The following is a 12,087-nucleotide window of genomic DNA, read 5'->3' as shown; positions in this document are numbered from 1 at the left end:
CACGCACGCACGCACGCACACACACACACATACACACACACACACATACACACTCATTTAACTTTTCTGTATTTTGTCAAGTTGGCAGTAAACTGCAATGTTTTTAGGGGGGATTTTACAGAGCAACACAGATTAAAGATTAAAGCAACACAAACATTATTAGCTGCAAAGAGCCAAGAAAATGATATATCTATTGCTAAATTTGAACAAATCTGTAAAGCGTGGTGTGCATTTGGATTAAGCCTTCATTAGACTACACCTTCATTAGACTACAGATATTTTTACTACACCTTTTACTACAATTATAGCTGTAGTTGTTTTAAGGCATTTCTCTTCCAGTTGTGCATTTCCATAGTGAAATTTTTTGATAATTATTAGGATGGCACCAATGAATTGGCCCAGATTTTCTTAATTTTGGGCAGTCTTACATGTGAAACTGACCTTATTTACCGCCAAAGGTCTGAAAATCAGACATTGCATTTTTTCCTCTGCTGTTATGCGACCCAATTATTTTTGAGTTGAAACAAATACAAAACAAATCATCACCGAGAACCTCCCCTCTTCCACCACGTCCAACTAATTTAATGTCTGAGCATGTTGATGTTTTGTTCTAAAACACAGAACATTTTATTAGCACAAAATTATAAAACTCACATGAACATTAAAGATTTCTGGTCTGCACCATCAGTGTTTACTGGAGCAGATCTGATTCAGGTTGCACTATGTAGTACTTATTTTTCATAAGAAAATGTGTCAATTAAAAACTTAATCAAAAGCAGTCATGCTGACATAGCTGCCTGCAGTGAACATGCCTGCAATTTATTTATTCGTGAACCATCCTCGTAAAAGAGGGAAAAAAAGAAAAAGAAAAAAAAGCCTTACGCTGGTTATCTTAAAAAGGTCATTAAATATCCTGGTTGATATTTTGCCTGCACACAAATAATTGTTGTTTTTTTTTCCTTTTAATTTGTACATTTATTTTTACACATTTGCTCTTATAGTGAGAAAACAGAATGGGTGGTATTGACACACAAAGGGTACAACCTGATCATTATTTTTCTTCTTCTTGGCTTTAGGGCTTTTCTCTGTCACCATTTTCCTCTTCTCGGGTTTTGTCTTTGCCTTTTCTGCTGGCTCTTTCTCCTGCTCTGTTTCTTCCTCTGCCTCAGCTGCATCTGTAAAAAAAAAGAAAAAGAAAAGAGTATAATAAAAACTGGAAGAAGTTTTTCATTAAAACCCACACAAGAAATGGTGTGCACTCATATCTGGGTCAGCAGAGGGAGAAAAACTGTTGATGGAATATGAGTAAATTATGTGGTGGATGAATTAATGAATTTGTTTATTCTCTGTTCAGGGGTTAAACAAACACTGAAAGAATGCAACATGAGCCCTGAAACAATTATCTAACATCCACACAACAGATCACAGAGAGCTCTAGCTATTTATTAATGTTCTCCCGTGCTCTATAAAGTCAGAAATAATCAAATATTACCTGAGGTCTATATATAAAACTGTGTAGCAAATCTCAAACCAAGCATCTGGTTATATTTAGCCTCCCTGTTGCTACCCGTTCTCACTGCATTCTTCTAGTCTAACGCTATGAGGTCATGCTTACACCTTTAAGGATAAGTGCACAATTGGTCAACAGTGTTCAAAAACAAAACCTTAAAAATCAACTTCAGTTTTTTCCTGGTTGTACTAAAGAGACCTTTCTGGGTGGCAGCTTGTTTTACTGGTAGTTTTTCCAATCAAGGAAAAAAAAAAAACCTTTGTTGTTCCTTTACTTATGTTTCCCCCCACAGTCTAAGTAAAAGTCAGAAAACATCATGAAGTTTCAATATAATTATCACAATTTAAAATTTAGGACTTTTTAAAAAAAAAAACATGATCCAAATGATGCTTGACAGCAGAATTTTATTTTGAACCTTTTGCCCTTTTCAGGCAAACCAAATTAGTTTAATAGTCACTTTTGGAAAACAATCACTGGAACAATGTACAGATGTACTTTTCTATAATTGCTGACCATTATCAGTATAAAATTTCCCACTGTACATTCATCCAGTCATGTTTTTTTCTTCCTTTTAGCAATTTGCTGAGGGAATCGCAGATATCCCCTTGTTCCCTCTTCCTGGGGGATTAAAAGGTATTCCCAGGCCATCCCAGGCCACAAGGGATTTGTAGTCTCTTCAGTGTTTCCTAAGGTCTCCTTTCAGTGACTTGTGCCCACAAAAATCTTGCAAGAGAGGCTTCAAGAAGAGATCATTATCGGATGCCTGAACCACCTCAGTTGACTTGTTCTGATGCAGAAAGCAGTGGCTCTTTACAGGAAGCAAATACCAGCAACTTCCATCTGGGGTCTCACTGTTTCCATCATCATCCAGGTGTTATGACAATAGGTCACAGCTTGAATGCAGACAGACCAGACCAGTGACTAAGAGGAAGTGACTCTCATCCTGACTAACACTTGGCTGTGAACTGATGGCTTACGGAAACCAACAGAACCACATCTTCTGCAAAAAGCGAAGAGGAGACCCGACAACGGCTACGTTCAGACAGCAGGCAAATACGAACCAAATCCGCTTCTTTGTTTGTTGTTGAATAAATACGACCTATCCGACTTTTTCACCACAGTCTGAATGCCCCAATTTAGATATTTTATTTTCACCCCATGGTACTAAATCGGATATGCATCCGATTGTTGTCAGAGTGTCTACAGCGTGAACAGCCATGATTCATAATTCTGCACCAGAAGAAGACAGATAAGGTAAATCAAGACGCAAATTATGGTTGAAAATTATATTATGAAATTACGAAAGAAGCCCATGTCAGTGAAGAGCTTTGCATCATAATCCCACCATTCTTGGCTCTGACTACACATCCAAACAGACTTCTCTACAGAAGTTGCACTCAAAGCTCCACTAAAGGCCCTTTCTATTAGTTATGTTTTCTTTTAATTAGCTTCCTTTGTGTTGCTATGATCTTGTGACAACCTCGTCAGTTCCCATTGCTGAATAAACTTTAAAAATCAATCCATAAACGACTCCATCCATTATTACTTTTGTAGACAGTATGACATCAACGTTCTACTTCTGCTCATGCAGTTAACTTTGGGGAATTAAACCGTTCACACAAAAGTTTCATTGAGGTTTTGACGACCATGCAAAAGAAATCCAATTTCAGCAGAAAATTTGGATTTCACGATCAAGAGCTAATGGGTGAACATAGCCTAAACTTTCAAATTCTGTTCATGAACATCATAAACAGGATTAGTGAAAGGTCTGATGGACACCAACCTGTATTGAGGACAAGCTCAACTTGGGCCAAAAATGAGGACAAAGCTCTTGCTTTGCTCATAATAGGACAAGATGGACCTTAAAGACTATCAAAATACCTTGAGGATCGGCCATAAGCTTTCTCCAGATCCAGAACAGACGTGAACTGAACAACCAAACTCTTATGGCCCAAATCAGTACTTCAGGGAGGGTAAAGATCTGACCCCCTGTTTGATGACTAAGACAATCACCATACTGTTACTTCTGAATGTGAAGTTCAATATTTGCGTTCGGGACTCCTTTCCAACAGTCTACAGTTAACTTTTCCAGGAGGGTTAGGAAGAGTGATTCAACTGTAGCTGACACTCTTAAAAACCCTTTTCCAAGCATGAATATCTATGGGAAGCCCCCACATGTGCCATAACCTGTGTGGAAAAACCTTCAGGTAAGGGGCTTGGGCATGCAGGGTTGCGGTATCATAATCAGACTTTAAGGAAGTGGAATACAAGGTTCCTGTGAATTCAAAAAGGAAAATAAAGTCGAATGTGGTTTATGCAACATTTGTTCTGATTCATACAATAGCCTGACTGTCTCTGGGTTAGTGCCCTCACTGCTGGTGAGTGGGTTGCATTTGGACTACCTGAGAAGAGGATATATTTATCACCTATCTTTGAAGTCCTATATGTCACATATGCTTTTGATGTCAGGCTCTTTTAAGTCTAAATGCATAGGAAAGATTATGCATGCAGCTAGATCAGGATGTGTGCAATGTGGCTCAGCAAATTGAGCATATCGCTGATCTGCAACAGCAGACCACTGCTTCAGTTAAAGAACATCCTGAGAAAAAAGGCACTCTACAAACCAACATCAGATGCAAATTTTCCAGCTTGTTCTTTTGATCCACCGTTTCCTAATCTATTTTGCAACTGTGGTTTTTATTTCTTCCTTCCTCTCAAGTTTTTTTTTTTCTTTCACCCCTTTGTACAATTTCAGTAACAGAACTACCAATACAGAATTCAATTGTAGATATAGGAATTAGTTTTTCCTTTTTGTGTAATAAAAATTGGTGCATCCCAATAAACCTTAATGTAACTGGACATTTGGATATTTACGTATAAATAATTCCAAACATCGCCACATTCATTCTCACTTACTGGCAAAAATCACCCAAAGCTGAATCACATTGTGACTACATGATGAGAAAGTTGTTACTCAGTATTTCTGAAGGTTTTCTGTGTCTAAGTCTTTTCTGAAGGTTTTCTGTGTCTAAGTCTCAGACATTTAATCTGATGTCCTCCTAACTGTTGAAGTGAAAAGGAACACCATGGTGAGATAAAAAGGGCCACCTGAGGCCTTCAGAAACACGAGAGCAGTTTATAAGTATGGTAAAGCATTTAAAGAGGTCTCAAAACCTATTTAAAATAGTCTAAAAGTGGAATATATTAAAAGTTGCCATCATGTCCAGGTCTGACTATTCACGTATCTTTACATTGAAAGCAAATTGCAAGCTGCTAAAAGAATAATGTCATTAAAGACCTATGGCAGCTGCTGATTGTTCTGCAAAGAGGAAAAACTTTGCTTTTAGAAAAACATAACCAGACTATTATTTTCCCACAGAAAATCAACATAAAGTCAAGAAGATCTGAAATAATGTTCTTAAGGCATATGAGTTGTCCTCGACTCCACCAGGAGATCCACCAGATTCACCGAAAACCAGCCAAAATCCAGGTCTCCATCTCACGGAGATGCTGTGACCAAAAATGAACTGAATATGAAAAGCCCCTCAAACATTTCACAGTGAAAAATGGAGTAAACCTCCTCAAAGACTGGTAGATGACTTCAAGAAGCATCCCACTGAAGTTAGGTACTTTTAAGTTGTGCTAACAAGTTTTTCATAACTTCTGTTTTAACAAAAGTGACCTTTATTTAAACAAAAAGGATAAAGCTGGTTACTAGGTGTCCTAACTTTTTCCTTTTAGGAAACACATTTTTATCTTTTGTTTAATGAGTAAAACGTACATTTTCTTAAGTGTAATGAATATAAAACAAAATTTGTATTGGGGCATCTTAATTTTTCACATAATGGTATATTGTTTCTTTATAGAGACGTTTGCCTGATACAATAATCCACTCATCATGCTCCCCTTCTGCTGAAAGACCACACCCTTTATTGGTGGGCCAAGCAAATGATTCCTCCCACTCGCTCACTCCCACTGTGAACAGATTTTGGAGAAACTATCAAAGATCAAAGAAGCGAGGATAACTGGAAGCAGAACGCGACCACTGAGGTGAAAAGAGCTTCGTACCACGATAGTTTCCACTTCCTGCTTGACAGACACGAAAAAGGAGTAAAACAATAGGTAAGGCTTTTTTTAAATTCCCGTTTGAATCATTGATGGTCATTTCAACCAATTCATCTTACAATAATATAAATCTTTATTATGAAAGAAGTTAAAATAGTGGAGATGACATCCAATGATCTCACCCGAAACGCTCGCTGGAGATAGGCACCAGCACCGATCCCGACCCCACTAGGGACAAGAGTGTACAGAAAATGGATGGATGGATGGACATCTAATGACATGAAAATGTCAGATTATCTTAAGTTAAAGTTATTAATATAAGCCAATCCTAAGTTTATGTAATCAAGTCAAGCAGATGTTTGACATTTTTCTAGTGAATTTTGCCCCTTCCACAGGTACGAGCCAGCTGCTTGAATAGGCAATATAAACCATGCGACTTTGATATTCTGTGTTCACTGAGCTGCGAAGCACTTTGCAGTCAGCCTGTGGGCAGAGAAGTTAGACCGATGTTTAAATGAGAATAAGGTTCAGGCAAGGCGATTAGGTTGACTCTTTAAACACGTTTCATTTAACCACAGACACACTTGCAAGAGAAATAGATTTACTAATGAGCGGCAGCTTACACATTTATTTTATGGGGGTAACGAAGACGTGCAGTTCAGATATAAATTAAAGGTTAAAGTGAATTCATGTGCTTCAGACCATCAAATGTGCTTTTACATGTAGCTAAATTCAACACACTGCTCCTGCAACTAATTTCTTTTAATTCAATTTGTCTAGCATCCAAGACAAATCAAAAGCTGATTAGCATATTATATAAACGATTAGGAATGATAGACATCTATAAGTCATTTTCATCGAATGTTCAGGCCATAAAGAAACATTAACAACGTCAATGTTTAAGTTGCAAATTATCTCAGAGAATTTCCCAACAAGCTCACATTGTTATCTGAGAGGAAAGAAGAAAATATGGGGGACCTTTTTGTCATCGCACCCCAAAACAGCCGCTGTTGACAGTGTAAAAGTGAACCAAACCAAATGAAAGTGTGAAACCTTTCAAAATTACTCGCCCAATCAAACCAAACCCTAAGTATCCTAAAATTATTGTTGAATACAAAAATACAGACAAACACATTTAATTAAAAAAAGGGATGTCTGGTAACTACTTGCCTTTTTTGTTGTGAAAACAATAATGAGCCACCTGAAATGTCACCATGAATAGAGTTAAGATGCTGTTTTTCCAACTAGCTAATTTCAGTCCACAACTGCAGATTTCATGTGAAAGTAAGCGGAAAATTTTGACAACAACTAAAAAAACCCAGCTAAGCAAAATTAGGCAGCTTTCACTTTATAATGAATTGGCAAAAGAAAAACTATCGGTCAACCACTAATCTAAATGTGTTCTCACAAGAATGATAGTAATCTATTAAAAGGTAATACAAGTCCCTTAACTTTCAGTGTCTTCTTTATCACAGAGGTTCCAAATGGTAGAGTCAGAAAGACATTTATATGACTGAAGTCTCACTCAGTCCAAAGAGGTTACAGCTCAAATACCCATAGATCAATTAAAGTCTATGGCTGTAGAGAGAAATCACATACAGCAAAATGGGGAACCCAGTAATCTTTTATAGGCCATCAATAGGGCTGGTTAGATTTAATGGATGGTCAATGGTGCCGACAGGGCATAAAAAGGATCAATCAAGTCATTTCAGGAAGCAACTGATTGTGTCCGTTTCCGACAAATAGTCTCAGATTCTGTTTTTAAAGCTGCTGAGCTCACATATAAACTGAAACAGTAATGACACTGGAGAAGCTAATTGTTTTGTTTACACAGAACAACAGGGGCAAGTACTGGTACCTATACTGTTTCTGCAACACAAACATGTGACAATAAGTGTAGGCACAATCTTTCAACTGTTCTGCTCTCAGACAAGTGCAGTCATAATTTAGGCCTCGGCTCTGAAATCATTTGTAGTTTAGCCAAAGTGTTCAAGAATCAGAAAGCAAATTTAATGACCAAACGTTTGTCTCAGATTTGCTAAAAAATTTCTTGATGATCCAAGGCTTCTGGGAAAATATTCCATGGGCTATTGAGGCCTTTTAGGAAACGAGTGTCCTGTCACATTTGAAGTAAAAGTTAAAGCAGTTCAGAAAAACACTATATCTGCATTCAATATGGTGGTCCAGTGATTTGCAGTTTTAAGACAAATTATCAAAATTAATGGAAACATAATTTCTACTCAAGATTTTGATGCCATTACTTCACATAAAAAAATGAGACAAAGGATTTGGAGTGGCCTAGTCAAACTCTGCACTTAAATCCAACTGAGATGCTGTGGCATTTTCTTAACCATAGCCATTCAAAGTTTGAATACCTCCCACGTGTGAAACAATTCTGCAAAGTATGAGCTACAATTCCTCCTCAGTGAAGAAATCAATTACGAGTCAATAAAAAACACTTGATGGTGTTTCTGCAAAGGATAGTAAAAGCAATTGATATCAGCTCAAATATTCCTTTTGGTGCATAGCTAGTATTGATCCTACATATATTTGTACAGTTAATGCCAGTTATTTTAGTGTATGATGGTCAGACACCAATGTTTGATATACTGATTTCCATCGCAATAAAAGTTGAAGTGTGCATCTGATTTATAAAATTATTTAATTCCTCCCTGTATGTAAAAAAAAAAAATCCATTGCCTTCTCTTTGCAAAAGATTGATCTGTGCAGTTTAATCCCCAACGTTAGATTGGAACACCAGCTTCCACGTGTTAGAGCAAAGCCAATGCTGGCTGGCACAGTGTGATAGGAGCTCTAGAGGAGGTTGCACAGCAGGTGCTAATCAGAGATACAAGGCTGTGTAAATAACCCAAAGCTTTTAAGCTTTTACAAGAACTACATGACAACACAGGGTAGCCAATGTAAGGTGGGCTTACATTTCTGGTGTGATTAAAAATGTACATTTCTTAGGTTTAAGCAAAACATGAACTGGAACACGAATGACTTTATGGTATAATTTGTAAGATTGTTCTTTATGCACACATTTCTTGTGCACATTTCATTAACACTGAAAACAGGCCATCAGTGTGGTCTTTTGCCATCCAACATGTATTATTATTCTAAAAGAAATTATGAATGAAAGTGTTTTGGAGAAAATACGAAACTACGAAAAGGTTTCTACTCGTCACAAGCCTCCATATAAAGCTTGGTTATATCCATGAATGTAACCCTACGATGATGTAATGCATGCGTATTCTACCAGTAAATCTTAGAATAAACATGGGAGTTTAAATATAGTCGCACAAAAAGTGCTATTCATTTTAAGCGTGCTTTTAATGGGGTCCTAGTCGACAAAAAAAAAAAGCCTCCTTCAGAACAACAACTTACATCATTGCAAAACCATGTGGACCACGTTTCATGACAATACTCTCAACCAAATGTTTGCAGTGTTTCTTTCCACAATTATGGCTACAATTTGATTTATAGACTTGTTAATGCAATAAAGGAAAGACCACCAACAATGCTTAGGCCACACAAAACAAGCATCCCAACAGGGCTATTACAAAAGAGGACTATGCAAGTGTCAAACATAAACTTACCAGACGGTATTACATTACCTCATACTATAGAAGTGTTTATTTTCGTACTCTTGTTTTAGTGTAGCTAAAGCAAAACCAGCATAGCACTCCTAAAGACGGAAATTCACTAATGTTGAGTTTAAACTATTTAGGGATAAAGTTACAAATGTTTGACAGCGTTCATTTAAAACAAACTAACAAGAAGTTGGTTCTTCTTACATTTGTCTAAATACATGGAATCAATATGGAATATTTTTTCACTTTGTTAAAACATAATGGAGTCATTTAATGTTCACGTCACTCATACAGTGAAGGTTATGCGACACAAATGCCTGTATTTCAATCAATTTGCAGGGTATTCTATTCTAAATGGACCTATGATTATCAGGGATTCCTGTAGAACTGATGGTAGCAAAATGAACACATATAAATCAATTTAAATTCTTAAAAAGCCATGAAAATTGTGCAACTACTCTGTCAATCTCCATTATCAACCAGACCAACATTGATGTAAGCTCCTTTAACAAACCAAACTGTCTCCCCATTGATGTACAAAGTCCCCAAAGGTGAAGAACTTACCTAAAAATGTCTGTCAGATCCTGTCTATGTAAAAAGCAAAACAAAAAAGACCTACAGATGCATCATAATACATTAAAACATTAAGGTAAAGTTGTTTTAGTAAGTGAAAATTCAGGATGCATTTCAAGTATTTGTTTCTGTTAACTTCATTTCTTTATGAACTTGCCACCATCCGCTTATTCACAACCGGGTCGCAGTCTCAGCAGAGACTTCCCTCTTCCCAGTCACTATCTCCAGGTCCACAGGTGAAGTCAGAGGCATTCCCAGGTCTGCTGAGAGGCATATTACTGGGCAGGTACTGGGCACTTTCCCTTAGGGACATGCCAGAAACAACCCCCAAAACAGGCTTCTAGGCGGCATCCAGAAAAGATGCCCGAGTCAGCTCAGCTGATTCCTTTCAATGTGAAAGAGTAGTGGCTCTACTCCTGGTTGACTGAGCTCCTTGCCTTATGTATAAGGGAACTTTCAGCCACCTGAGAGAAGAAGCTCAATTCGGTCGTTTGTATCTGGGATCTTGTTCATGACCCAAACTTCATGACCGTAGATGAGGGTAGGAACGTAGACTGACCCGTAAATTGAGAACCTTAAATTTTGGCTCTGCTCCATCTCTCACCACAACAACCCCTTGCATCGTCCCCATTACTGCAGCAGCAGCACTAATCCGTCTATCAATCTTCCACTCCATTCTCACTTGTGAACAAAACCCTGAGATTCTTGATCTCCTTCACTAAAGGTAGGAACTTTCCTCTAAGCTAGGAGGGCAAGATTACCTTTACCTGTGAAGAACCTTGGTCTCTGACCATTTCTATCATTAATATTAATTTAGCTTGTAACCAATGAAACGCCTAAATTAAACTTTTTTGAAAACTGGACAATAACAGCAGTGTGATATGGAGGTGATCAGTCTTAGGTTCAGGTTAAATCTTTAAGAAGCAAGTGGAAGCAGCTTACTTTGATAGTGATAGTGGCTTTCAGCTCAATCTCATTGTTAAGTCTGATGCATCTCCCCTTCCTCTTTACAATACTTCATGGATTCTATATGTGCTTTAGGTCCAGTTGGTTTGCTGACCAATCTACAACGATAAGTGGGTAGAAGCCAAGTCCTACTGAAAAATAAAATTAGCATCTCCATAAAGCTTGTCGACAAAGGAAAGCATGAAGTGCTCAAATTTCCTGGTCGACAGCTGCGCTGACTTTCAGCTTGCTAATCCCCACTGAGACAGCAGCAGCAAATGACATGGCACCCCTAGTCATCACTGACTGGAAACTTCACACTGGACCTAAAACAATGAGGATTCTGTGACCCCCACCCTTCCTCCTGGGATCTTGAATCCTAAAATTAGACAAAACTTACTTCCATCTAAGAGATGACCAACAGGTCAGTCCTTCTCTTTGAGGTACTAATGACATTTTTTGTAACTGTGGTGGCTCTTGAAGCTCTGACTCCAGCTGCAGTCCACACCTTCAAAATCTTATCCAAGCTTTTGAATGGCCTTTATGTTCCTATATTCTCAAGGCTGCAAATGCTTCACTTTTACAGACACCCTCCTTTGAGTATATCTGACAAAGGAGCTCGTGGCACAAATCTTGCTTTTGGTTTGCAGAGTTTCTACATGACATGTCCGTTCTCACCTTGATTAAAGAAACCCAGGGTTGCTCCGTGGGCTAGGTAAACACAAGTAAAGGTTATATATTTGACGAGAACTCAAAAGTATGAACCATATTTTTGTTTCATTCTGAAAGTTTAACATGCAGCTAAAACATGCAACAGACCACAAAATAAAACATGTTATAAAACCTTGATGAACAGCTAAGAAACAGCAGGCACTCTTGGCCAGGAGCTTAAACAAATGCAGTAAAGCTGAAGAGAAAAAGAAATGACCTCATCCTTTGCTAATATGAATCTGGATGCCTTCTTGGATGAACTCAGAAAGTTGGCTGCTAGACATTTGTTTATCTGATGAAATTTGCTTCAATTACACACACGTCTCGCACACACGCACACACCCAGCAAATCTAGAATCCCATATTTCAGTTCTTTCAGACTAATAGTTGTTGCTGCAAATGTGCAGAGAGTAAATGAGCCTCGCTCAAATGAATGCCAGGCACAGACAGGCCTATTCATTTCAGTAACACTAACTGTTATGACAAGAGGCTGTCTGACCACTAGTTAGTCCATAACTCATAGAAGCCACACAATAACCACTTAATGCATGGCTTTGTTCAACCTCACTGGTCACTGGGGACACAACCTTCTTGTTGTCAAATGACCCTGTCAATAGTTCCTTATTTTCCAGTATCTTATCTTCCAATTTGGTAACAGCAGCAAAACAGTTCATTTCAATGAAGTGGATT

The 12,087-nt window shown here is 37.9% G+C and overlaps 1 protein-coding gene across 2 annotated transcripts in view; it reads right to left on the bottom strand.

The window, feature by feature from the left end:
- The window catches only part of cmss1 (cms1 ribosomal small subunit homolog), a 43,961-nt gene that overhangs the window by 5,759 nt on the left and 26,115 nt on the right, over window positions 1-12,087 (bottom strand). The window contains exon 2 of one of the 2 annotated variants that reach the window (XM_007555531.2): window positions 1,045-1,175. In XM_007555531.2, coding sequence (XP_007555593.1) covers window positions 1,045-1,175 — 131 coding nt within the window. The remainder of the gene's footprint in view (window positions 1-1,044; window positions 1,176-12,087) is intronic. The other variant, XM_007555532.2, reaches the window with a different exon arrangement.

The sequence above is a fragment of the Poecilia formosa genome, unplaced genomic scaffold (assembly GCF_000485575.1).
Source record: "Poecilia formosa unplaced genomic scaffold, Poecilia_formosa-5.1.2 Scaffold70, whole genome shotgun sequence".
In the NCBI taxonomy this organism is placed as follows: Eukaryota; Metazoa; Chordata; class Actinopteri; order Cyprinodontiformes; family Poeciliidae; genus Poecilia; species Poecilia formosa.
This window is presented reverse-complemented; position numbering and strand designations above follow the sequence as displayed.